Source organism: Oikopleura dioica, chromosome 1 (genome assembly GCF_907165135.1).
Source record: "Oikopleura dioica chromosome 1, OKI2018_I68_1.0, whole genome shotgun sequence".
In the NCBI taxonomy this organism is placed as follows: domain Eukaryota; kingdom Metazoa; phylum Chordata; class Appendicularia; order Copelata; family Oikopleuridae; genus Oikopleura; species Oikopleura dioica.
In genome coordinates, this window is record NC_137291.1 from 931,177 (window position 1) to 955,383 (window position 24,207).

At 37.7% G+C, this 24,207-nt stretch overlaps 4 protein-coding genes across 4 annotated transcripts; 3 read left to right on the forward strand and 1 right to left on the reverse strand.

Annotated features, from left to right (window-relative positions):
• Window positions 1-6,141: 6,141 nt before the first annotated feature.
• Window positions 6,142-9,499, forward strand: LOC145695587 (cGMP-dependent protein kinase 1-like). Its single transcript, XM_081772579.1, has 14 exons — window positions 6,142-6,460; window positions 6,693-6,800; window positions 6,950-7,112; window positions 7,219-7,373; window positions 7,425-7,560; window positions 7,748-7,908; window positions 7,951-8,176; window positions 8,225-8,319; window positions 8,365-8,502; window positions 8,541-8,662; window positions 8,704-8,820; window positions 8,862-9,030; window positions 9,071-9,230; window positions 9,271-9,499. The coding sequence occupies exons 1-14, from the start codon at window positions 6,345-6,347 to the stop codon at window positions 9,433-9,435; spliced, it is 2,031 nt and encodes a 676-aa protein (XP_081628705.1). The 5' UTR covers window positions 6,142-6,344; the 3' UTR covers window positions 9,436-9,499.
• A 151-nt stretch (window positions 9,500-9,650) lies between these two features.
• On the forward strand, window positions 9,651-12,122 carry LOC145704528 (uncharacterized). The gene is made up of 6 exons (XM_081781985.1): window positions 9,651-9,743; window positions 9,787-9,868; window positions 9,908-10,020; window positions 10,059-10,853; window positions 10,895-11,958; window positions 12,000-12,122. Exons 1-6 carry the CDS (start codon window positions 9,659-9,661, stop codon window positions 12,120-12,122), a joined length of 2,262 nt encoding a protein of 753 aa, XP_081638111.1. The 5' UTR covers window positions 9,651-9,658.
• Window positions 12,123-13,076: 954 nt separating this feature from the next.
• On the forward strand, window positions 13,077-14,902 carry LOC145695598 (uncharacterized). Its single transcript, XM_081772588.1, has 3 exons — window positions 13,077-13,572; window positions 13,614-14,578; window positions 14,620-14,902. Exons 1-3 carry the CDS (start codon window positions 13,092-13,094, stop codon window positions 14,821-14,823), a joined length of 1,650 nt encoding a protein of 549 aa, XP_081628714.1. The 5' UTR covers window positions 13,077-13,091; the 3' UTR covers window positions 14,824-14,902.
• Window positions 14,903-15,105: 203 nt separating this feature from the next.
• On the reverse strand, window positions 15,106-17,520 carry LOC145695748 (uncharacterized). Its single transcript, XM_081772767.1, has 7 exons — window positions 17,345-17,520; window positions 16,646-16,729; window positions 16,483-16,599; window positions 16,202-16,301; window positions 15,765-15,826; window positions 15,526-15,657; window positions 15,106-15,480 (listed from the first exon to the last, which is right to left on the reverse strand). The coding sequence occupies exons 3-7, from the start codon at window positions 16,594-16,596 to the stop codon at window positions 15,316-15,318; spliced, it is 573 nt and encodes a 190-aa protein (XP_081628893.1). The 5' UTR covers window positions 16,597-16,599; window positions 16,646-16,729; window positions 17,345-17,520; the 3' UTR covers window positions 15,106-15,315.
• Between the last annotated feature and the right edge of the window lie 6,687 nt (window positions 17,521-24,207).

Sequence of the window (24,207 nt, forward strand, 5' to 3'; positions counted from 1 at the left end):
CAACGCCGTTTGCAATTTCGATCCTCTCCATTATTGATAAATCTTCATTTTTTAGCCTGGACCTTAGATCAGAATCGCATTTTTCCATGATTGTTATCCATCCAACACAATCATCATTTGAGTAAATTTCGACGTTAGAAAAATTTTTTATGACATTTTTATGATAAGGAATAACTTTTTCTTTATCCTTTTTCTTAGGAATATAAAGATCAGGCAAATCGTCTTTAAAGGATTGATCATCGTAAGCGTTATTTTATACTTATAAATTCTCTAAACAATATAAGTACGTTAATAAAACTTGACTCGTTTGAGAAACATCAGGTGCTGCTTATCGATTCAATAGATAAGCTCGCGAGGTAGAAAGATTATTCCGAGTTGAAAAGCAAAGTCGCAGCATTAGAAGAAGAGAGAATGAAATAATTATTGCAAATGATTATTCTGATAATTTTTCTAGTTTACAAGAAAGTATTTCCGATAAGATATCAAACCCACTCAAAACTTGTTGATTCAAAAGGACCATCTTTAAAAGGATAAGGCTTCTCTGCCTCTTTCGCAATTTTGTAATCTATGTAAATTTGAAGACTAAATCGCATGAATTATTTACCTTTTGATAGATATGTGCGAAAAGAAAGCGTCTTATCTTTCTTTGAGAAGAGAGTTGTATCAAAAGTTTGAATTCGAATCGCAACCTCAAAGCGGGAGTTACTGAATAGCGCCGCCTTTTCAGCAGTTATGAAAGATTTTCGGCGTTACAATGAAGATTTTCTGTTTTTTATCAAAACTCATATTTAAGTTTATACATATACAGTAGAGAGTAGTTAATTGTCAAGAGTCGTAGTCTAAATTATCTTCAGATTTTGGCATAGATGAACACTTTATAAAGCACGTGACAGGCAAGAGGCCTTATCGCGCGCATTTTTCTGGAAGAAAACTCATGAGTTTGGCGTGGCCAAACTCACACCCTTGATCCGAATAATTTGTTTTGGTATGAATGTGTTTTACGAGACCCGGTTTGTACCGGACCGGGCAGTGCAGGGCTGCGCAAGGCGGCGATATTAAGTACCCCACTCAAGACCATCGATCTCCTGTTGAATAATAAGAGCTTCCCCACCAGCCGATATGATTTTATCTTCCAATGCGTGATCCAATTCCCAATCTCCACTTTCTTCATTCAACTGACTACGTTGAATTTTTTTCCCTTCAAGATAACGGTTTTTCATGAGTATATTTTTTTGAAACGGTGTGGCTCTCCATTCGAAAGATCTCCTTCTATATTGCTCAGTTTCTCTCGCTGAAACTTTTCCTATTCCATCTTTGAACGTAACCTCTTCCCATAGAGCGAGAGTGTCATCGTCAAAAGTCATTCTTTCAACTGACAAAATCAATCTGTCCATATCATTTCTGCTCGTCGACCTTTTGATTTTCTCTAGAAAAGGATGAAGCCATCTCTCAATATTCTCCTTTGTCAATTCTTTTGGATGATTTTCGATAGAATATGGGTCGTAATCTTCACCGAAGAAATTTTTGAAATAACTCATTTTTTAAAAACTCATCTATGAATCTCTAACGAAATCTTTGATGCTTTGCGCCGCTTCCTGAATTCAAAAGTCTTGAAAGATGACAATTCAAATATAAGCATAATGAGTTTATGGCGTTTACAAACTTAATAGTCAACATATTCTCGACATGAAAAATGATTTTAAGTGTTTGTCAAGCCGAATTGAAATTTTACAAAATAGAGCATCTGTATATATTCGCATGTTTTATATATAATTGAAAACAGCAAGTCCGAAGAAACAGCTCATCTCGCCCAGGTGTGGCTTCTTCTTTGAAAAATTTATTGTTTCCTGTGAGCCATTTTGTTGAAATCCCTTTCGGTGCAAAATTGACCTTTTTATCTCGGAATTATCGTCCTTATCCTCGCTTCCCACATTTTTTCAGCACATTTCAAGACGATTTTCAGCAAGAAAAAAAGTTGATTTATGCTTGTTTTATTGATGATTATAAGTTGTAAATTATGATGCCAGCAGAGAAATGATCAAAGAGCACGAGTGATTAAGCGATTTATTATCTTAGCTCGTTTCTTTCATTCGACTTACATATTGAGAGAGAGAGGGAAAATGAGAAGCTGCTTCCGGACCGGAAAAAGGAGAAAGTAAGTGATGTTTTTCTTAGTTTGGTAAGCTGCCTTTTTGACGATGATTTTTCGTAATATGAGGCTTTTTTGAAAAAGGAAAAAGTACATGTAAGCAGGGGTACTCCTGCGGAGAGTGACTGTTTGCTGATAAGAGTTTTTCGCTTGCCTTTTGGCATTGACCATGGCAAGATTAACAACTCAAGAGTCTTTTCCATATGGTTCTGAGTGGGTCGCTGCCAACTTGCACGAATAGCGGAATTAATAAGCCAATAGAGAATTTCAGAAAATCAGAAATATTCAATAAGGTAGGCCCTTTCCTGGCAGACATGGACTTTTTGGTTTCGGTTTGGTTTTCAACATTGAACAGAAAAATTAAAATCGCGACTTCAAAAGTGTTAAATATATTATGGTTGCCTGTTGTCTTCTGAGGTTTACAAGCGTTTTACCCTTGAAAAATACAGTATTGCGAATTTTCGTTTTCTTATCAGTTAATATCAGTTTTCTAAGGATTTTCGAAAAAATTTTACTTCAATTATCGATAAAAAAATTATTTCATAATTTAACTTATATATTTTTCAACAAAAAAATTTTAATCAGCTAATTGCTGGAAAAATCAATAATTCATTTAAATTGAAGATATTCTTTATTTTATTCATTCAAAATTCAATTATGATAATTGAGGTTGATAGGCATTGATATATTTTGAAAATGGAAATCATAGAAGAGAGAAAAATCGTGCCCAAATCGACCCTCTTCTTCCTCCCCACCTATTCCAGCGGGAAGTTTGAAAAGCTTCTCAAGTGAGCGAGCAAAGTGCAAATGCATCTCTTTAAATCATCGTCGTGTCCAACGTTGATGACGCTGCTCAGCGTGAGACGATGATAGGCCACAGCCCAAAGCGTTTTTCTTAATCCCCGAAGCCAGTTCAAAAGGTGCCAAGGCCACTTTTATTTCCAATCACCTGCCTCGAGATATCATGTACTTTTATCAGCGACAAGATTTTTGATCAGCGAAAAAGAGAGAGAATAAAAATAAAAAGAAGCAAATATGACAAGTAGACCGACTTCCGCTAAAACAGGAAAAAGGGGATAACGCTTTAATTTCAATAAGCAAGGAAAAATGCTTGTCCTTTTTTCAAAAATAATATTTTCAAAAATTTGTCGACAAAATTTTTTGTCGCAAAAACTTCAAGAAATTTGTCGACAAATTTGTCGCAAAGATTTTGAAAAAATGTCGACAAATTTTTTGTCGCGAAATATTTCAAAATTTGTGGGCAAATTTTGTCTTAAAGACCTTTAATAATTTTTTCTTTGAATTGCCAATTATTCGATTCCCTTTGATAAGGCGGCCGGCCTCGCCCAAGCAGCGGAAAACACAAGTACTCTGATGGGCGCCGGGACTCAGCCGAGTTCAACCTCGAGCGGCAGAGCGCCTCGCCCGTCGTTCGCTTTCACCAGATTCAAGACACTCGCAGAAAGCTCTCTAAGCCACTCGGGTCTAAAAATAGCCGCTCTATCAGATTCTAGCTTTAATTTCTATTTTTGACCTGTTGAAAGGATAAGAAATCAACCACTTTCTCAAGCAACATTTTCGACATTGTCTTGAGCAACACCAAGCAGCCTGATCAAAAGACAATTGAGTACTTTCAGAATAGACCTAGTCTTGGATTTTGAACTCCTTTTTCAATTTTAAGGGTGTCCATTCGGAAATTTGGCTTGCAATTTCGCTTTCCATTATAGTTAGGGTTAAGTTTTATAAATTATGGATTGAATTTTTTCTTTGGCTAAAAGTCGATTGTTCGGGCGCCTTGTTTTTAGAAAAAATTTCAAGTGAAAATGACCAAATCGAGCGTCAAAGTCGACCTGTAATCGCGTTATAACTAATAATAACTTATTAGGTATTTTTAGTGGTCATTTTCCGATTTTTGGTCATTTTTGGTCTTATTTTTAAGCCGATTTGCTTCGAACATGATTTTGGCTCTAGAAATAAATTGTTCGAGAAAAAAATATGTTATTTCATCGACTCACTGTAAGTCAACGCCAAGAATTGCAAATCATTTTATAATACTCGACCACCATCCCCTTAAAAATCAAAATCAACAAATAATTCTAGATATTATCGTTTCACTTAAAACTCGCCGTAGAAACAAGAATTGTGATAAAATCGTTAAAAATAAATAATTTTCAATATTTAATTATCATGATAAAAATATGTCACTCCTACCTTTATCGTATTCCGACTCATAGCATAAGTAAATATATTTTCGAGGAGATAAAACCGATAAAATAAGGGTGACCATTTTGTTCAAAGTGTTCAAGAATTTTTAATATCAGCAAACTTCATTTACTGTCAAAAATACTCTCTCTTCTATGATTTCAAAATCCATTTCCTCAGAACCGCGGATTCCCGACCGACATCCGCCAGTCGCCACTCCTCAGTCGGATCTGATGCGAGCATTAGGAATGATTAAAAAGAAAAACTATCAAACTCGAATATATTGTCTTCAAACAGGAGACTGTCAGTGAGGCAATAATTTCTCCCTTTTGTCGGGAGAAGAAAGAAATAACGCGCCTCGTTTACGAATTAGCACATTTTGAAACTTCAATCAGAGTCAAATCAGAACTCAAAAATTGGCAAAAAATAATCTAAAAAAGCGGGAAACCAAAATACAGCTCTTATTTTGAATGCAAACGGGCCATGGTCGAGCGCTCGGTTCTGAGCCCCACTCCGCGGCCGGGCTCGTCGATGAGCATCGCCAATTTGGCGAAATCGTCCATTTCGAGCGCGGATCAATATTACCGAAATTCTATTCAGTCGAACAGCTCTGGAATCAGCTCCACCAACGCGCAAGTTTATCATCAAGGAAATAATAAGAATACGAATATGCGATGCTGGCCTTTCAATAAAGACGTCAAGGAGCGGTCAAGACTTATAATAAGGTGAAGACATAAGGTGGTAGGTATCAAGAATCACAATTTGGCTACAGCTTTTTTGAAAATTTTTCGTAGTGACACCCTTATTTTTCTTCGGCAACTATAAATTTAGACCTTTGTTATCAAGTACTGAATCTAAGAATCTAAACATAAAACAGATCGGATGTTTTAACTGTTCTTAATCTGCTGACATTTGACATTTGGATCTTGAAATTTTGTCGTTTCCTGGCCAGCTCGTCCGCGCTGAGCACACAGCGAGGCGTCGAATGCCCCGTTATAAAATTTCAAGAGCAGCCAATTTCAATAATCTCAGACGGCGCCCGATATTGCCATTTTACAAATCGTTGGAATCGATCTCCGTCGTATCCGGGTCAAATTTTCTCCTTTTCAGAAGAATTTAGTTCAAAAAATGATGAACGCTGGAAAAAGAGCGACTAGAATTGAGAGAATATGAAATCTTTGAGAAGAGCTAGTGGGTCGGTTTTTGATTTACTAAGAAGAGAAAGAAGAAGGATTGGATTTGAATTTACATTCGCTATTTTGGCCCCCAGCTGGGGTCGGGTTTTGGGGGTTAGAGTTGGGTTGGGTTGGGTTGGGTTGGGTTGGGTTGGGTTGGGTTGGGTTGGGTTGGGTTGGGTTGGGTTGGGTTGGGTTGGGTTGGGTTGGGTTGGGTTGGGTTGGGTTGGGTTGGGTTGGGTTGGGTTGGGTTGGGTTGGGTTGGGTTGGGTTGGGTTGGGTTGGGTTGGGTTGGGTTGGGTTGGGTTGGGTTGGGTTGGGTTAGAGTTGTTGGGTTGGGTTGGATTGGGTTGGGTTGGGTTGGGTTGGGTTGGGTTGGGTTGGGTTGGGTTGGGTTGGGTTGGGTTGGATTGGGTTGGGTTGGGTTGAGTTGGGTTGGGTTGGGTTGGGTTGGGTTGGGTTGGGTTGGGTTGAGTTGGGTTGGGTTGGGTTGGGTTGGGTTGGGTTGGTTGGGTTTGGTTGGGTTGGGTCGCGTTGGGTTGGGTTGGGTTGGGCTTGGTTTGGTTGGGTAAAAGGTAAATTCATCAATAATACAAGATAATCCGCAAAAGAGAAGGAGTTAATTTTAACCCATCGGATCTTGACCGCATCAAAAGCCCACACAAAATGGAAACTCAAGCGATTCCGGAAAAGTCGACTCTCTTTTGTCCGAAATCGAGAGGCTCAAAAACGTCATTATCGACAAAGATAAAGAGATTGAAAAGCTGAAAGAAAAGCAAAATGAAGAACTCAAGTCGAGAGAAGAGACGATCAGAAGAATGCAAGACATTATCGACAAGTCTGTTGGGGGAATTATTACGCTGAATCGGCAACAAAGCAGAGATCAACAAAATCAAGGCGAAAAAGGCCCTCCCATGACCAAATACCTCGAAAGGTAAGATTCTGACAGTAATTTGTGGTAGACAGTAGGGAGACTAGTGACTAGTCACGCGAGAGTAGCAAAATCACTCTGATCTTGGAAACAGTAAGCACTGCTTGCGAGAACATCTGGGCAAACAACGCCTGCCATGGCGCTCGTAAATTTGCAAGCTCCTGTCAATTTAGATTTCCCACATTTTTTCAGAATTGACCAAATATCAAATTGATTCTTCTGAAAAAATTTTCAGACCAAAGAAACAACGAACTGGAATCTCAGCAGAACCATTCAATGAACGAGTTATTGTGAATACAGATCCAAAAGTGAAGAAGCCCGTCCATACTCAAGCTTTTCTTCTAGGGATCGGTCAAAATAGGAACCATCAGAGAGAACATCGAAAAAGCAATTTTCAATTTTATTTCGGAAAACAACTCTGATTAAATTTATAAAATTAAATTTATTGGTAAACCAATTTAACGGTCAATCACCATTTTTGACCAAAATAAAAGCTGCACTGAAAAGCAATGATTTCGTCAAAAGTCTGGAGAACGAGCAGCTTGAACAAATCGTCAACTGCATGCAAAAGAAGATTTACGACCCGAAGACAGATATTATAGTTGAAGGCTCTGTGGGAGAGCGGCTTTATGTCCTCGCTGCTGGAAAAGTTCAGGCAAGGCTTGAATAAACTGATTATTTAAAGTTTAAATTTTAAACATTTATCGATGATTGAATTGTGGGGAAAAAATTTTCCTCTATGATTTCAAGCCCGAATTCAGGTGCTTCAAAATGAACGGGTCGTACATAATCAAGGCTCGGATACAGGCGGAATCGTTCTTGGAGAACTCGCCTTACTGTACAATTGCAGAAGAACAGCTACAGTGCGTGCTCTCACGACTTGTACCCTTTGGTTCATCGACCGATCGACTTTCAGGTTGCTCAAAATTTATATCTTCAAAAATAGTTATACAAATATATAATTCAGACAAATTATGGTGTCTCATAATCAAACCCAGCGGGAAATGCACAAATTATTCCTTCGAAAAGTATCGCTGCTCAAGACTTATTCCGACAGAAAGATAAACAAACTTGTCGATGCGATGACAGTTGAAGAGTTTCAGGTAAATTCTTCATTTTTAAAATACCATAATTATATCGATGAATTGGGCAAACGGTTTTTATTTCTTCAGGACAAACTCGAATAATTCTACTAAAATCCTTCCTTCTCCACAGTAGAGTTTAGATTGCCACACGATCCTCTTCAATTAATCATAAAACTCTCCACTATAATTCTCACCAATGATTTAGGATAATGACGTCATCACCCGTGAAGGATCATACGGTGATGTTTTCTACATCATTCTCGAAGGCCAAGTTGAAGTCACGAAAAAACAAGTTGGCTTTATCCGATCCCTCTCCGGCGGTGAATATTTCGGAGAAAAAGCCCTTCTGAATGAAGCCTCAATCAGGTACCGCTCTTGAAAGACGTAAATTTTCTACAAGAGCTCTAGAACAGCAACATGTACGGCGATCGGCCTGGTGAGATGCCTGACACTTGACCGTGACGCTTTTGTGACGCTTATTGGAACAACTGCCGAGCGAAATTACGACGACGATCATAAGCTGTCGATTTCATCAAATAGCTCAGCTGAGTGTCTCACTCCACTGACGCCAACGGGCGCCATGATGATCCAGAGTCTACCAAGCTTTTCTGATGTTCGGCTTACTGATCTCAAGGTGTGTCAAAAGAGGCAAATATAGAAGAGATATTTCTTAAATTTCTAGCCCCTTGGAACTCTCGGAGTTGGTGGATTCGGGCGAGTTGAACTTGTCAAGTGCCTGAGGGCATTGCCCAATAAGGGCACAAAGCTCCCCTCAAGGTATTTCTCTTCGAAATCATTTTCATGATATTTGGATTCTTTTAGCTTCGCACTGAAAGTCATGAGAAAAGAACACATCGTCGAAACATCTCAAGAAAAGCACATATTCAACGAGCGGGACATTCTATTTTCAATAGATACAAAATGGGTTGTCCGTCTTTACAGAACCTTCCGGGACAAAACGTAAGAATCATCTGATACCCCCAGTATTCATTTTTTAGCTTCATATACATGCTGATCGAGCCTTGTCTTGGTGGAGAACTCTGGACAGTTTTGAGAAACAAGGGCAGTTTTGCTGAAAAATGGGCGCGATTTTATACTGCTTGTTGTGTTGAGGGTCTTGGTATGGCTTTCATCAATCGCTTGTTTTATCCGTTTTCCTAGCATATCTTCATTCGAAACACATTATTTACCGAGATCTGAAGCCGGAAAATCTGGTTTTGGACAATCGCGGCTACCCAAAGCTCTGCGATTTTGGCTTTGCTAAGAAAATAAAGCCAGGTAAAAATCCTTTCAAACCATCCTCCCATCAAAAATTTCAGGACACAAGGCTTGGACTTTCTGCGGAACACCCGAATATGTTCCTCCTGAAATCATTCTCAACAAAGGCCACGATTTTTCGGCAGATTTCTACGCGCTTGGCATCTTTATTTTCGAACTTCTCACTGGCAATCCTCCTTATAATTCCGCAGATGCTATGAAAGTTTACAGGTATCGCAGTCGACATGACATTTTCTGAGTAAATTTTCAGGATGGCTTTGAAGGGCTTGGAGTCGTTCCCCTTCCCTGTTGATAAAATCAGCAGATCAGCGTCGCAGATTATCAGGCATTTGGCGAAAGAATTTCCTTCAGAAAGATTGGGCAATGGAAGAAATGGAATTCAAGATATCAAACGAAATAAATGGTTCACGGTGAGTTTTCCTTACTTTTTGACAGAAAAATAATTTTCAGGGCTTCGATTGGGAAAGTCTTTCGAGTCAAACAATGGAGCCACCATATCTTCCCCAAGTTTCATCCGCAACCGATTTGACGAATTTCGACCAGTTCGACGATCCAGAAGACGACTTCATGGCTGGAGATAACGCTGAAGAGAGCGGCTGGGACAAAGAATTCTAAGCGTGATACTGTCACTTGTATATTGACCACTGTACATAACGGATAAACCCGAATAAATCCAAATTGAGAGATCTTGACATTGTGAGATTATCGTTGTTTGATGTGTCAATTTTATTCTGCGTTAATCAAAATAAAGAAGCACGGGAGAAGCGATGAACCAAAGTTTATCTGTCTCGAAAGGTACACAGATAGTTTGAAAAAGACAAACTTTTTGAAGTCGAAAATGAAAGTTGAACAGGCCAGATCGAACTTATGGAAAATGAGAGACGAAGTTAAAGTCAAAATAAAAATTGCACTTGCTGTATTTTGTAAGTTCTTTTCTTTTTCTTTTTTTTTGATATTTTTTCTTAGTTGGGTTGAGTGCCCTGAGCAGCACAATAACATCACCAATTCTTTATGGCAAAAAGTCGGAAAGAGCTATTCGCAATTGCCCGTAAGTCTCTTATTATTGAAAAACTAATCATTATTAAAGTGACCAAGATCTCTATAATGAGTGTTACTCCGTCTGCGTCAATAATTTTGGACAATGTAAGATTCTTTGCGAAGCGGAATATTGCTTATCGATTTGCTCAAGAGAGTTTGACAGTATGAGTATTTTTTGGACAAAAATCTGACTGTATTAGATTGTAAGGATAGTTGCCCCTGTGGGGAAAAATGTTTGGACGGATGTGTTGATTGCGAAAATCCGATCTGTTTGACAATCGAGTCGACAAATGCAGAACTATCAAAGACCACAAAGTTTGAGGCAACCACGAGCCCATCAAGTCTGTTTTCAAGTCAAGTTCATCTTACTCAAACGGAACCGATCACAATTACTGTTGGAGATGGATTAACAGTTGCACATTCAACAACTAAAACAGGAACAAGAACATTAACTACTACAGTGGAAAATCCCGGAAAACCCGATTCGACAGAAGCTCCTCCATCAACAAAACAAATTTTTATCACTCAAGTTCACACAATGGTTCCAGAAATTCCAGACGTTCTTGAGACAGAACAAACGGAAATATCGACTGAAAATCCTCTCAGTCCTTTGGTGTCAACTGCTAAAATTCCTTTTACGTCTCCGGAAAAAACAACCAGTACTGTCATTCCCGAAGAAGAAAAAACTGAAAAAGCAGAGACATCATCGACAGATCAAATTGTACCTCTTTCATCTACAACAGAACAACTTCTTCCGGTGACAACAACTGCACATCATAAAACCCCACCGATTCCTACGACAAAGAGTACTTGTGAGCCGAAGCTTTGGTTTGTCCCTCACTACGAGGAGGATCTGCATTTTTACGCGATGGAGCGAATATGCAACTTTGAGGCACTCGAATTCGAAAATACTGTCGGTTATGTTTCATTTTTCAGAAATGAGACAGAATTTGAAGATTATCGAAGAATGACTCCTCTTCGTAAAGAATATTTGGGTACTTACAATTATTTTTTTCTATTATCTATTATTAAAAAGGTTACAAACAGAGAACAGGTGATAATGCTGTTTGGTTCAATGCTGACGGATCTCCAGCGACGTTTACGTATTGGGATGACTTTCTTTCCATGGAGCAGCCAGATAATGTTAATGAGATTTGCGTTCAAGCAGGTTATATTGATGGTATTTACTTCTCAGGTAGACGTTGGCATGATGTCGACTGTGAAAACACGGGCTACTGCGGAGATGCCCTCTTTAGCTGTCGACTTGAAACGATTTGTCCAGATTCGGAAGTCACTACAACGACAAAACAACCGACAACAACTGAAAATCCTTGCGATCAAAAACTTTGTTTGAATGGCGGATCCCCGCTTATCGATGGAGACAATTGCGAATGCAGCTGTCCTGATGGATATTCTGGTCAAGTCTGCCAAGAGACTCCATGTTTACCTGATCCCTGCAATCAACATGGACAATGCCTAACAATCGGGTCAGATTATAAATGCAACTGTTATGGCGATATAACTGGTAAAAACTGTGAGATTTTACCGTGTGATGTCGATCGATGTTTAAATGGCGGAACTTGTCTCAATTTTGGGAATTATTTTGTTTGCACTTGCGTTTACGGATACTCTGGGGAAATATGTGAAATCGATATTTGTGATCCAAATCCTTGCGATAATTCGGGAGTTTGCTCGATCGAAAATGGAGATTTTAAATGTAATTGTCCGAATGGTTTCACTGGCAAGAGTTGTGAGATAATATCGACAACTCCTACAACAACAACTTTAATAACAACAACACCAACAACAACAACAACGACTCAGAAAGAAGATTTCAATTTGATGTTGGAAGGAAGAGGGATTGAAGAAGTGAGCATTTGGGTCGGCGACCAATTTTGTCTTGCTGCTTTGAAGAATCATCGAGGGGAGAAAATTAAATTTGTGAACATTAATAGAAAAAACAATGGTCATTTTACGGCCAGAATTCAAACCGTCGACCGACAAAATAATAAGCAATGGGCCTGGGTCCCTGGTGGTGGAGAAATGATTGAGTTGAAAAATAGCGGTACTACATGGAGAATGGTTCCGCATCCAAATAAAGTTTGCAAAATTGTTTGATTTTTTCGATAATCATTTTGTAGCCAAAAACTTATCAAATTCATGCAAATGACAAATGGAGTATCGGAAACGGCTATGAGCGATTTGCTTTAAAAATTGGGTACAATTTATATGATGGCTACGATCTCTTAGTAGGAATCGATTAGATATGACATATGCTTCAGAAATTTAAATATATAATCATTATTTATATCGGAGAAAGCATCATACATTTCAAAACCGGAGTCGGAGAAAATGGAAGACGATATTTGGCTTTGGACATTTCAATAATAAGTTCAGAATTTTCTATTTAGAAGGACGCTTATCAACAACTGTATTCACAGTCTTGTCAATACTCTTCAGTGATTTAAGTCATTATTTTATTACAAAGTCATTTACTTTTCCGAAAACAACTCGAAATTTCAGTAAATTTCAAATGGAACAGTGTTTTTCGTCATCTGTACAATTTTTATTTGTTTGTCAAGCATTGATTCAACTGATTTTGTGGCGGTCTGAATTCAGCGAACACATTTTATTTTAAAAGTTTTCAAATAAGCACAAGTCGTAATTCTTCCTTATTAAAGAAGACCGACTTGTTTGAAAGAAAGAGAAACAGGCTTGAGCTTTAGATTTTTGATTTGCTTCTCGAGGTCTTCCGAGTCGATGTCTGAAAGATCGTCCAAAGATTCGAAGGACTTATATTTTTTCATTTTGTAAACTCAACTCAGATCATGATATCTTTATAAAGATAAAAAACGAGAAATTCAAGTTTCTGAAATCAAGGCATCCTTGTGAATGACATTATCGACAGATGAGTTAAGAATCAAATTTACTTTCTGACAGTGATATTCCGGAATAATTACCATCTGTTATCCTGACAGTATCAAAATCTTTGTCAATTTGATAAAATCTCGGTACTGGTCGTTAATATGAATCAAAATTGTCTTTTAAACACATCCAAACGGGGGAAATGATCGATTTTTTGAAACGAATTGAGAGGAATAAACGAAAAATATGTTTTATATTTGGTAAGAGATAAGGTTAAATAAGCTGAATAAGTGGTCAAGATCAGAAATTCGATAGTCTTTAAAAACCGGTGTCAAAATATTTCAGTTGGTCTTTCTTCTCTCTGCCTTATGATTACAATTCCGATCGTGTACAAGAATTCAAAAACAATTACGACAACTTCAACTTACACAGAGTCTTCTCTGTCAAGTATTCAAGACTCAACTTGTTTTACGACTTCAGTTCATTCTTTATCTACACCAAATATCAGACCAACTCTTCTTACAAAATCTTTAAAAACGACACCCGAAACGACTTACACACCAGCAGATCAAACTGTTTCTCTTTCTTCAACAACAAAACAACTTTTTCCAGAAACATCAACTGCAGATCAGATAAACACACCGATAACAATAACACAAACCTCTTGCGAGCCAAAGCTTTGGTTTGTCCCTCGATACGATGAGAATCTTCATTTTTCCGCGATGGAACGAGAGTGCTTTTTGGAGGCACTTCAATTCGATGATACCGTCGGTTATGTGGCATTTTTCAGAAACGAGATAGAATTTGAAGATTATCGAAGAACGACTACTCTTCGTAAAGAATATTTGGGTATTTATTATAATCTATTTCTTAAATATATTATAAAATAGGTTATAAACAAAAAAGTGGTAATAATGATGTTTGGTTCAATGCTGACGGATCTCCAGCGACGTTTTTGTATTGGGATGACACTCCTTTTATGAAGCAACCAGACAATGTTAATGAGATTTGCGCCCAAGCAGGCTTTACTGATGGTATTTATTTCTCAGGCAGACGTTGGCATGATGTCATTTGTGATAACAAGGGCTATTGCGGAGAAGCCCTTTTAAGCTGTCGACTTGAAACGATTTGTCCAGATTCGGAAGTCACTACAACGACAAAACAGCAAACTATCACTCATAATCAATCTCCGTGTTTTCCTGATCCCTGCAATCAAAACGGACAATGCCTTGTTATTGAGGAGGAATATAAGTGTAACTGTTTTGGGGATATAAGTGGTGAAAACTGTGAGTTTTTACCGTGTGATGTTGATCGATGTCTCAATGGCGGAACTTGTCTTAATCTCGGGAATTCTTATGTTTGCAATTGCATTGAAGGATACTATGGTCAAAACTGTGAAATCAAATATTGTGATCCAAATCCTTGTCTTAATTCTGGCGTTTGCTCTTATGAAAATGGAAATATAATATGCGATTGTCAAAATGGTTTTACTGGCAAAAATTGTGAATTATTGACAATAACAACAACAAAAGCTGGAACAACACAAACGACAACAATTACTACTTCAACAACGACTCAAAAAGAAGAGTTTAATTTGTTGTTAGAAGGAAGAGGGATTGAAGAAGTTAGTATTTGGGAAGGCAACCAATTTTGTCTCGCTGCTTTACAGAATAATCGAGGGGAAAAAATTAAATTCGTAGAGATGAATAAACAAGACAACGGTCATTTTACAGCGAAAATTGAAACCGTCGACCGTCAAAATAACAAGCAATGGGTCTGGGTTTATGATGCTGGAGAAATGATTGAACTAGGAAATAACGGTACCATGTGGAGAATGGTTCCGCATCCAAATAAAGTTTGTGATATCTATCGTTATTGTCGATAATGATTTTGTAGCCAGAAACTTTTCAAATTCATGTGAATGACAAATGGAGTATCAAAGACGGCAATGAGCGATCCGCTTTAAAAATAAAATATAATACATTTGATGGCTACGATCTTTTGATAGGAATCGATAACATATGTTTAAAAAAGAAATCAAAATTATTGACGATTATTTATATCGAAAAAAGCATCATATATTTCAAAACCGGAATCTGAGAAAATGGAAGACGATATTTGGCTTTGGACTTTTCAATAATATGTTATATGTGACATATAATATATATGACATATAATACCGCGGTTGGCATTTCTGACTGACTAATTTTATTTTTCTAGATAGGTTACGAGGGCCTAGTAAGCACAAACGCCCTATGTTTTAGCGTTGCGAAATGTGCTAATGAAATATGCTTTAGTCAGTCAGAAATGCCAACCGCGGTATGTCATATGTTAAGAATTTGTCTTTATCAACAATACAGTATTTTTATTATTCTTCACAGATTACAATAAATTTTTTCTTAAAAATTTATTTATTTTTCCGAAAACAGTTTGAAATTCAAGCAAATTTCAAATAGAGCAGTGTTTTTCGTCATCTGTACAATTTTTATTAGTTAGTCAAGCATTGATTCAATTGATTTTGTGGCGGTCAAAATCAAGCGAATACGTTATCTTTCTATAAAAAGGCTTCAAATAAACAAAAGTCGTCATTTTTTATAAAAGGAGACCGACTTGTTTTTTGGAAAGAGAAACAGGCTTGAGCTTTAAATTTTTGATCTGCTTCTCGAGGTCTTCTGAGTCGATGTCTGAAAGATCGTCCAGAGATTCGCAGGACTTACCTTTTTTCGTGTTGTAAACTCCGCTCAGGCCAAAAGTCGACTGAAAACAAAAATTTCTTAAATAATTTTTAGGTGTTATTCTTACTTGATAATATTGTTTTTTCGCGAGCGTTGAAATCTCCTCGCCGATTTTCTCCTTCGCCGTGACAAGAGTTGTTCTAGCTTCCAGCTGCTGCAGCTTGGCAGTGACGGAATGTTCCCGCCGGCTGACGTTGCCCTGAAAGGTTAAAGTGTTAAATACTGGTCAATCTCCGGACCACTTCAGATCATCTTCGAGGAAATTGAATGATTGAACATGAATTTCAATTAATTTAAACTACCAACCTCTTCATGACGTAGTGCTGCTTCATGATGTCTGACAACTTTCGCCTTTGCTCGTAATTTTTCTGTTTCTGTATGAGCACTGTCCCCTTAAGACTCGCCGCTCCCCGGGGTTCTACTTTCCGCCGAGTCGGAAATACCTCGCTCCAAAGAAGGAGGCATTACAGCTCACAAAAATATTTTCCCTTGAACCGTACTTTTCATTTTTGTACCAAAACAAACAAAATTCGGCGAGGTGTGGGGAACCGACAAAAAATTTTAACAAATTTTGCGCGGAAATTTTAAACCAATCAGAAGCCGGGATCCGGCGAAGCATCCAATCAGCAGCCGAATAGCCCACGCAAAATTTGTCGATTATTTTTCCTGACACTCTTCAAAAATTCTACAACTGTATATCTCTCTCTTTGTCGATGGAATATTCAAGAGGAGCTCACACATTCCTTCGCGTTCGGAGATTTGTTTTTCAAAAGCTTTTAGTTTTCCTTCGCGATCTTTGAGTTTCTGCTTTCGCTCCTTTAATTTGGAATGGAGATCTTCAAGCTAAACAAAATGATTTTGAAAATTGAAAGCAAAGAAACCATAAAAAATTAATGAGTGATCAAAAGTGGTTTTTAGGAAAAGCCATTTTTGACGACAACTTTTTTGTAAGCTTAAAACGTCTATGCGTTAGCCAAGGATTATCTCCTTTTATTAATAACACAAGAACTGCATAAAAATTTACCTTATTTTTCCGAACAGTAAGTCTTGCAGCAAAATCAGCAAGCTTTCTTTCTGAATCTTCGACTTTTGCTTCCATCGCTCGTTGTTTTCTTTCTTTGGCCTTGATCCTCAGCATTCCCTGAAATATTGTTTCAAAAGCGGCAGAAGAGGGAAATGGAACTCACCGCAAGATCCTCGATTTCGGACTCGGAGGACGTCTTTCTCTTGGAATTAGAAGTTACCGAACTTCGCTCGCGCTTTTGTTTTCGCTAGAAATTTTAATAAGTTGTATTTAATAAAAATTTAAAAAAAAATTATTTCTTTATTCCGATAAGACGAATAACGCTTGTGAGAGTAGGTTTGTTTACCTCTGTTCAATTTTACTAGGTGCGAAAATTACTGATAAAGATTCATTTTTTCATAATTATAGTGACTAGAAAATAAAGTTCTAGAGATCTCGAGATAAGACAAGTCATTTTACTTTCAAGTTATTCATAATCTTTAGTGAGAATAATTAATCGTTGAATCTTAAAAATCAATTTTAAAAAAGAGTTTTCGATCGTACTAACAATTCAAATGATAGCTAAAATTTTAGTTTATTACCATTTGACTGAGATTATTTCAAATATAAACATGAAAATTAAAAAAGAAGATTACGGTTTCTTGAAGAAATAAGATAGATTATAAATAATTATCTGTTATTCATTTACTATTTATGTATGTCTTAGTAGCAAACAGATACAGAACCTGTTCGCTTACGAATATGAAAAAAAAATATGATGACGTAGAATTTAGAAATAAACTTTTACGCTCCTTTGCGCAAAGAAAATTAATCACACGAAGTTAGATTTGGCGAAAGTATTTGGTGGGAGCAGGTGACATACCGAAACCTGCTTAGCCTTGATAGAATCAGCGTCGGAATCGGCCGATCCGCTCTGGACTCCGCTCGAACTGGTTTCGCCGAATTCGTTGCGCTTTTTCAAACTGCTTTTTAATGGCGCAGATCGGTCGCTTTTTGGAGAGCTGATCAATTACAGTTTTCGATTTTGCAATTTAATTTTCACAATTCTAGAGCCGAAAAAACACTTTTTACACCAAAAAATTCGCCGCTCAAAAACTGTTCCTAGAATCGGTCGCCAATTTTTTCGCAAAAGAAACGCAATTTTGCGATTTCGACTTCGATTTCGCCGATTTCGTCAATTTTTCCAGCGCCCTAGCGTCTACTTCTTCCGTTTTCCGCCTCTGTTCCCGTCTTCGTCTTCGTTTTTCAGAAGATTGCTCGACCACGAGTCCCCGATCTTTCATTTCGCTGTGCAGGGAGCGCAGTTTTTTGCGATCGTGCGAGGGTTCATCTTTTTTGCCCATTCAGGAAGAAATTTTCGAAGATTTTCAATGTCTAAAAAGAGGATTAAAATAACAATCAAACAGAATTTTATCAAAATAATTAATTGTAGAAAAATAAAAATTTAAAATCGAAAAAAATTAATTTATTTTATTTAAAAAATAAAATAATTAAATTATTTAAAAAAAATTAATAAAAAAATAAAAATTTACTTTTTAAAAACCATCCTTGAAAGAAAAAGCGTCGTTTTGGGCTGAAAACCAAAAGACAAAACCACAACGACGTCTTTGAGCAAACGTTGGGCTCCCACGTCGGTCTCGTATCTCCTTCACCCACAGGCCGGTGGTAACGTTTTTTCCGCCAAATTCGAGCCGTTTAATAATAAACTCCTCCTTTTTCTTTTTCCAAAACGTGAGAAGAAAGGACTGAAGACATTTGTGAGATAATTCGAAACCTTGAATAACCACCGTCTGACAGCCCGGATTTTGAAGCCGCTTATTCCAGCATAAATATATGCAATTACTTTCGAAAAGTTAGGAAACTTTCGAGCCTGCAAGAAGGGTCTCAGAGTTCTTCACTGAAAAGCCGCGCAGCGGCTTTTGAAAATACGAAGCCGCGAAGCGGCTTTGCCATAAAATCTAAATCCTTTTGAAACTCGATTTTGTAAAAGCCGCGAATCGGATCTTGAACATTTCAAGTAAAAAGCCGCGGAGCGGCTTTTTCAAAATCGAAGCCGCAAAGCGGCTTTGCAAGAGTTTGGAAGAGGTTCCAAGAGTTAATTTGTTAAAGCGGCTTTTCGGCTTTGTATTTGAAAAAGCCGCAAATCCGGTCCAAAAGAACTTTACTGAAAAGCCGCGCAGCGGCTCTTAGAAAATCGAAGCCGCGAAGCCAAAATATCTATTCTTAAAATTTTTAAAATTCTGGCGAAGCCGCTTCGCGGCTTTCTATTTAAGAAAAGCTGCATCGCGGCTTTTCCAGGAAACTCTAACATATCCTGACTCAGGTTCTCTAAACAGGCTTAACAAACTGGAAAATGCAAAAGGCTTCTGCCAATCGCTAAATGAAAAACCAACTTCACCACAAAAATTCAAATCCCTTTCAACCGGATTTCGCCGGGCCCGTCCGCGATATGCGCCGGAGCTCCTTACTTAGCGACGTGCAACAAACAACTCTTCCAAAACAAAAATATTCGATTCGACAAATTCTCCTTTTAGAAAGAAATTATTGAATTTCGGAAAATGAATAATTTCAAGTGCTGGCTTATCATTACAAGGCGATATAATAATTTGCAGTTTGAAGCGATGTGATAAGCGGCAATCACGTTCCGCAGACTTTTAACTGGACGGACATGTGTTCCGCTAAGTCACTGAATTTTTCGAGATTCGAGGATGCAATTTAAGACCTCAAGCGAGAATCTTCTAAAATGACTTTTGAATATTTCCTTAAGGACCCCCCCGTCATGTTTGACGATTTTCGGGAATCGATTCTCTGAGTTCTGAGGATCATTCATCTCTATTGTCGATTCTCTATTTGCCCATTTTTCGGTCGATCACCAATCTTCAAACCCTTTTTTCTTAGTGAAACCCTTAAGGTATCATCATACACTTGATGCGGTGCCCCCGACAAGGGTCTCAGCTAAATTTTCAACATACAAAAATTTTGATCAGTTAAGGTGATCATAATGATAGCCATGTTTGAAAAATATTTTCACTTTAACATATCGTTGCGACACCCTTAAGAGACCTATGAGCTTGTTTTCCTTATGGTGCCCTAGAGCAGCTATCGAGCTACAAAATACTCAAAAAATATATCAAAAATCTTAAGGGGATCAACCCGATATCCCTGTTTGAAAAAGTCATTATCACATGACGGAGGGGTCCTTAAAAATCGGTTAAATCATATCTGGCTCGGCTCGGCAACTTGTCAAGAAAACCTGAGTCAGGGTCTGTAAGAGCTCGAATGATAAGCCGCGCAGCGGCTTTTTTTAAGAACGAAGCCGGCTTATCATTCGAGCTCTTTAAGTTCCTGACTCAGGTTTACTACACAGGTTGCCGAACCCGGGGTTTTGAAAGGCTTTTGATAAAAGCCTCAATAGCGGATTTTCCTTAAAAAACTAAACTTGACCATACCTACTGTACTTAAAATGATTATTACCGCAAGAGGAAGTGGACTTTTTCAGAAAATCTGTTTACACTCACAAAAGAGAAAAAGATTTGCACACTCATTTTCTAGATAAAAGAAGAGAATGAATAATACTCGTTTCATAATTTTTATGCAAATTCAAAAAACATTAATGAATCAAAGATTTCGCAAATAAAGGAGGTTGCTGACGCGCCGCCTTCGTACGAAGTCTGCATGAAAAATAATGCCCACTGGGCTTCAGGTAAATTAAAACATGGGAAAATCAAACTCATCTTTAGGAAGCTCCGATACCCAGTCCTCCTTCTTTACATAATGTTCCAAATGAGTCGGAATCTGCTTTACCAGCAGAAACGATTTGTCCAAACAGAAGCAATTTTCAGACAAAATTGCTTGCCTACTGTTTCTTGTTTGTTACTTTGTTAATTTTTGTATCGCTCATTATTGTTCTTGGCTTTATTTATTTAGAGTAAATTTAATGCTTCTTGACCGTTATTTTTCAATTTCTCCTTAGAATAAAAAATCACCGTCGAAAAAATGCAAACCCAATTTCAACTTCTCCCGGCCGCAGCTCACAGATTTTCTGTCCCGCTTTTTCGTGGGAACGCAAAAAATTTTATAAAAAAAAACCAAAAGGGCCCGTGATTTCAACCTTTTTAAAAAACGACAGCGCAGATGCGACATGAGAGAAGAAAATGTCACTCGGTTAAAAGTTTAAGAGTGACGTGCCAATTATGGCGGTAATTGACCAGAAGAGGGCTTTTTTGGTGGATTAAGAAAAGATGAACTTTTAATTCTTTTTGCGTTTGCGTTTTTGCATAATTTTGAGAAAAAAGCTTCAAAAAAGAGAGACGCCCTTATTAAGGGATGGCGTCTGGAACCCCCCAAAAAAAAACTCGAAAATTGGCTGCTGATTGGCCGGTTTGCCGAATCAAGGCTTCTGATTGGTAGAAAATTTTGCCTGGATTTTTCAGCCAATCAGAAGCCTAGATTCGTTAACCCTGCCAATCAACAGCCGATTAGCCGCACACGCAAAATTTGTCGAAATTTTTTGCCGGTTCCTATCGCAAGCCCCTTATTTTGCCTTGAATTATATTTCCGGGGAGCTATTGATTTGATGATTATCTCAAATCTTCAGACAAAAATATCAAGCGCGATTTTAGTCCCCATTTTTGGTTCCGATTCTAAAGCGAATCAAACTCGATTTCCCGACCAAAAATATCAAGCCCTTCCCCTTACTTTCCTCTCTGAAGAAGCACTTAATTTCAAAAGAAAAAGTTCTTAGAAGAAAGAAGGCTGATAAATGTGGGAATTCGCGAGTCAATTTTGTGTCAGAAGTGATGTCAGAAATGTCAGAGACCAGCCGGTCGGTTTGATAAGGAGTTATCTGCTATCGCGCTGAATACACAGCGGGGGAGGAAGGTTACGTAAAAGTTTAAACGGTCTGGTCGACTGTCAGTGTTTCGAGATACTGTATTTTCATTTCGGAACGCTAGAATTTCCAAAAGAACCTTTCTAGGGCTATTTTTTCAACAAGAATTATGGGACACGTCTGAATCGGAATCCGCCCATCCCGCGTAAAATTTAAATAATCCGAGTAAAAAATGCCCCGAATATTTTTTGAAACTCAAGCTAAGAAATAAGAATTTTGTGAACTTTCTTTTCTAGAGAGACGTTGTGGTGAAGTTGTAATTTGTGATCTAATAATACCTCGTCCGGGGTTGTTTTGACGCGCTTTCCGTAGAAAAGATAGGGCGTTGGTTTGATACTTAGAGAGGTACTTAGAGAAATGAATCAAGAAAGGGGAAGTTTTAAGGGGGTAGATGTCAATAATCGGATTTCCTTGCAGTCTTTTTTTCCAATTTTTATCAAATTAACACCCTTATTTTTTCTGCTCAAATTCATTTTAGGCAATTAATGAAAGCCAAAAATTATGATTTCTTGTGCAAAAAAAATCAGGAAATATTTAATTTCGACTTCGATACGAAAAAGATAAGGGTCTGAATTTTTAGTTGCCGGAGAAAAATAAGGGTGTCACTTTGTAAAATTTTGGAGAAAAAGCTGAAGCCAAATGCCGATTCTTGATATCTACAACCTTAAGGGTGTCCGAAAACGATTTATAATATTATACTTTTAATATATGAATGATATACCATATGATATGCTCCATATCAATTTGATATTGACAATATAATTTATTTCGGATTTTTGTCACAAAACATTAAATCCCTAAAACACCCTGGGATTCTTTTTAGAAACCGCAGAACATAAGTCGAAGTGTTGGGAATACTAATTGAGGGTTGTTTTAACGATAAGCCGAAAATTATTTTTCCTCAAACTCCGAATAGCCCCCTCAAAACAACTCTGACCAAGTACCGAAAACATCGACTTTTGATCAAATCTGGCTCATTTTGCTCAATTATCAAAAATGGCGCTTGAAATCTATACGGCTTTTCTTTAAAGTAAGACCATCCTTGATCTCCGTGGCGGATACTTTAGGCCCTTCGCTTCTTCTTAGCGAAAGAAGTATCAATCAGGTTTCAATAAAGAAGGACTGACGCGGCCGGAAACGAGGCTCTTGAGGATTTCCGCTGCGCTCTGTGTTCTACATGAGCACGGATTTAGGAAAGCTCAGTTGCTCCTTTTAAATAAGAAGGGTGATTTAAAGGGGTTCCAAACGAATTAAGGGGGCGGCGTCAAGAACCGACAAAAATTTTTCGACAAATTTTGGATGGGTGGCTACTCGGCTGCTGACTGGCCGGTTAGCAGTATCCAGGTCTCTGATTGGCTGAAATTTCCACGCGAAATTTGTCGAATTTTTGTCGGTTCTTTACACCGCCCTGCTTCTAGGGCCTTTCTGAACTATTTCTAGAAAAGTCAGAAGAAATCATAGATTCTCGCGGCTGAAATTAAGTCAATTATTGGTTATATCTTTTTTATAGCACTCCCTTAATTTCGATTGAGCTCCACAGCCAATGATCAAGACCTTTAGCAGCGTCAGATTGATTTTTACGAAAAAGGGTTCAAAACGTGAGGAGATGAAAAATTTAATCCGTGTCAGCTTTACGGGGAAGTTTCTTTTATTAACAATTTATTATCGTTATCACGCATCTGTCGCTTGAGTTGTTCGCCGCGGTCTCCTGCTGTGTTGATAAATATTTGGCTGATATCCCGCTCAGAATGAATAAGACCCCATGTCTTTGTCAGAGGAGAGACAGCAAGTCATGACTGATAAGACTTGAGCGCGAGAATTCAAATGGCGGATTTTGACAGATTAAAAGATTGAGAAGATTTTGGAGTTTTAGAAAAGATAAGATTTTTTCGCAAATGGGACGTCAAATCGACTTGGTTGAAGAATTTACTGAAAAGCCGCGGAGCGGCTTTTTCCAAAAACGAAGCCGCAAAGCGACTTCGCCAGAAGTCTTGATAGGTTGAGGGGGAAATATTTCGAAGACGCTTTGCGGCTTCGTTTATAAAAAAAAACAGCTCAGCGGCTTTTCATTTTAGAGATTTCAAATCCTGACTCAGGTTTTTTGCTCAGGTTGGTGATCCATAATAATAGCACCAGAGTGTTGAATTTCGGTTGGCTTTTAGAAGTCGCGACAAATCGTAGAATGAAACGCAATACAGTGCGATTAGTTCAAATTTTCTGCGTAAAAATCGATGGCGACGGAAGTAGATAATCTCGGGTGATCTTAAGAGAAAACGAGTGCTCCGTGGATATGTAACGATTGAGCGTGGCATGCCGAGCTCAAGTGACGTGAATCATGAACACTTGCCGAAGTCATAACTAGCGCATTCCGAATCGTTCAAAAAGACACGGCCGCTGCCCCAACTCTGCCAAACTCGCGGTCGCTTTTTGTTTAGAAAAAGACATGCCGCGAGAAATGGACATCTTACAATTAGAAAATTACTCCGCGGAAAATAGAACTCAAGCAACACATCTTTTTTTCAAAAAAAAATTTTTTTTTTCGCGAAAAAATATATTTTTAAATAAAATATTAAAAATTATATTTTCATTCATTAATGAAAAATATTTTAATGAATTATTAAAATAAAAAAAAACTTATTTTGATAAATAATTTTTTACTTAATAATTTATTTCAATACTGATAAAATTTTTCATAATTAAAAAAAATTAAAATAATAAAATTAAGAAAAAATCTGACACAAAAAATTGTCTTTTTCTTTGCTTGGTTGAGCGAAATTTTTCGTGAAAAAAAAAACTGGACAAGTTAAAAATAATTATTTTTGCTTGGCGCTAAG

Bases quoted from the DNA above. Each gene is read 5' to 3' on its own strand.
- LOC145695587 (XM_081772579.1), top strand. From the start codon at position 6,345: ATGCAAGACATTATCGACAAGTCTGTTGGGGGAATTATTACGCTGAAT. The intron at 6,461-6,692 runs GTAAGATTCTGA...AAAAATTTTCAG, and splicing joins ATGACCAAATACCTCGAAAG to ACCAAAGAAACAACGAACTG. The intron at 7,561-7,747 runs GTAAATTCTTCA...CCAATGATTTAG, and splicing joins TGACAGTTGAAGAGTTTCAG to GATAATGACGTCATCACCCG.
- LOC145704528 (XM_081781985.1), top strand. From the start codon at position 9,659: ATGAAAGTTGAACAGGCCAGATCGAACTTATGGAAAATGAGAGACGAA. The intron at 10,854-10,894 runs GTACTTACAATT...ATTATTAAAAAG, and splicing joins TCTTCGTAAAGAATATTTGG to GTTACAAACAGAGAACAGGT. The intron at 11,959-11,999 runs GTTTGCAAAATT...ATCATTTTGTAG, and splicing joins TGGTTCCGCATCCAAATAAA to CCAAAAACTTATCAAATTCA.
- LOC145695598 (XM_081772588.1), top strand. From the start codon at position 13,092: ATGATTACAATTCCGATCGTGTACAAGAATTCAAAAACAATTACGACA. The intron at 13,573-13,613 runs GTATTTATTATA...ATTATAAAATAG, and splicing joins TCTTCGTAAAGAATATTTGG to GTTATAAACAAAAAAGTGGT. The intron at 14,579-14,619 runs GTTTGTGATATC...ATGATTTTGTAG, and splicing joins TGGTTCCGCATCCAAATAAA to CCAGAAACTTTTCAAATTCA.
- LOC145695748 (XM_081772767.1), bottom strand. From the start codon at position 16,596: ATGCTGAGGATCAAGGCCAAAGAAAGAAAACAACGAGCGATGGAAGCA. The intron at 15,827-16,201 runs GAATGTGTGAGC...ATACAGAAACAG, and splicing joins ACAAATCTCCGAACGCGAAG to AAAAATTACGAGCAAAGGCG. The intron at 15,481-15,525 runs GTAAGAATAACA...TTTTGTTTTCAG, and splicing joins CGAAAAAACAATATTATCAA to TCGACTTTTGGCCTGAGCGG.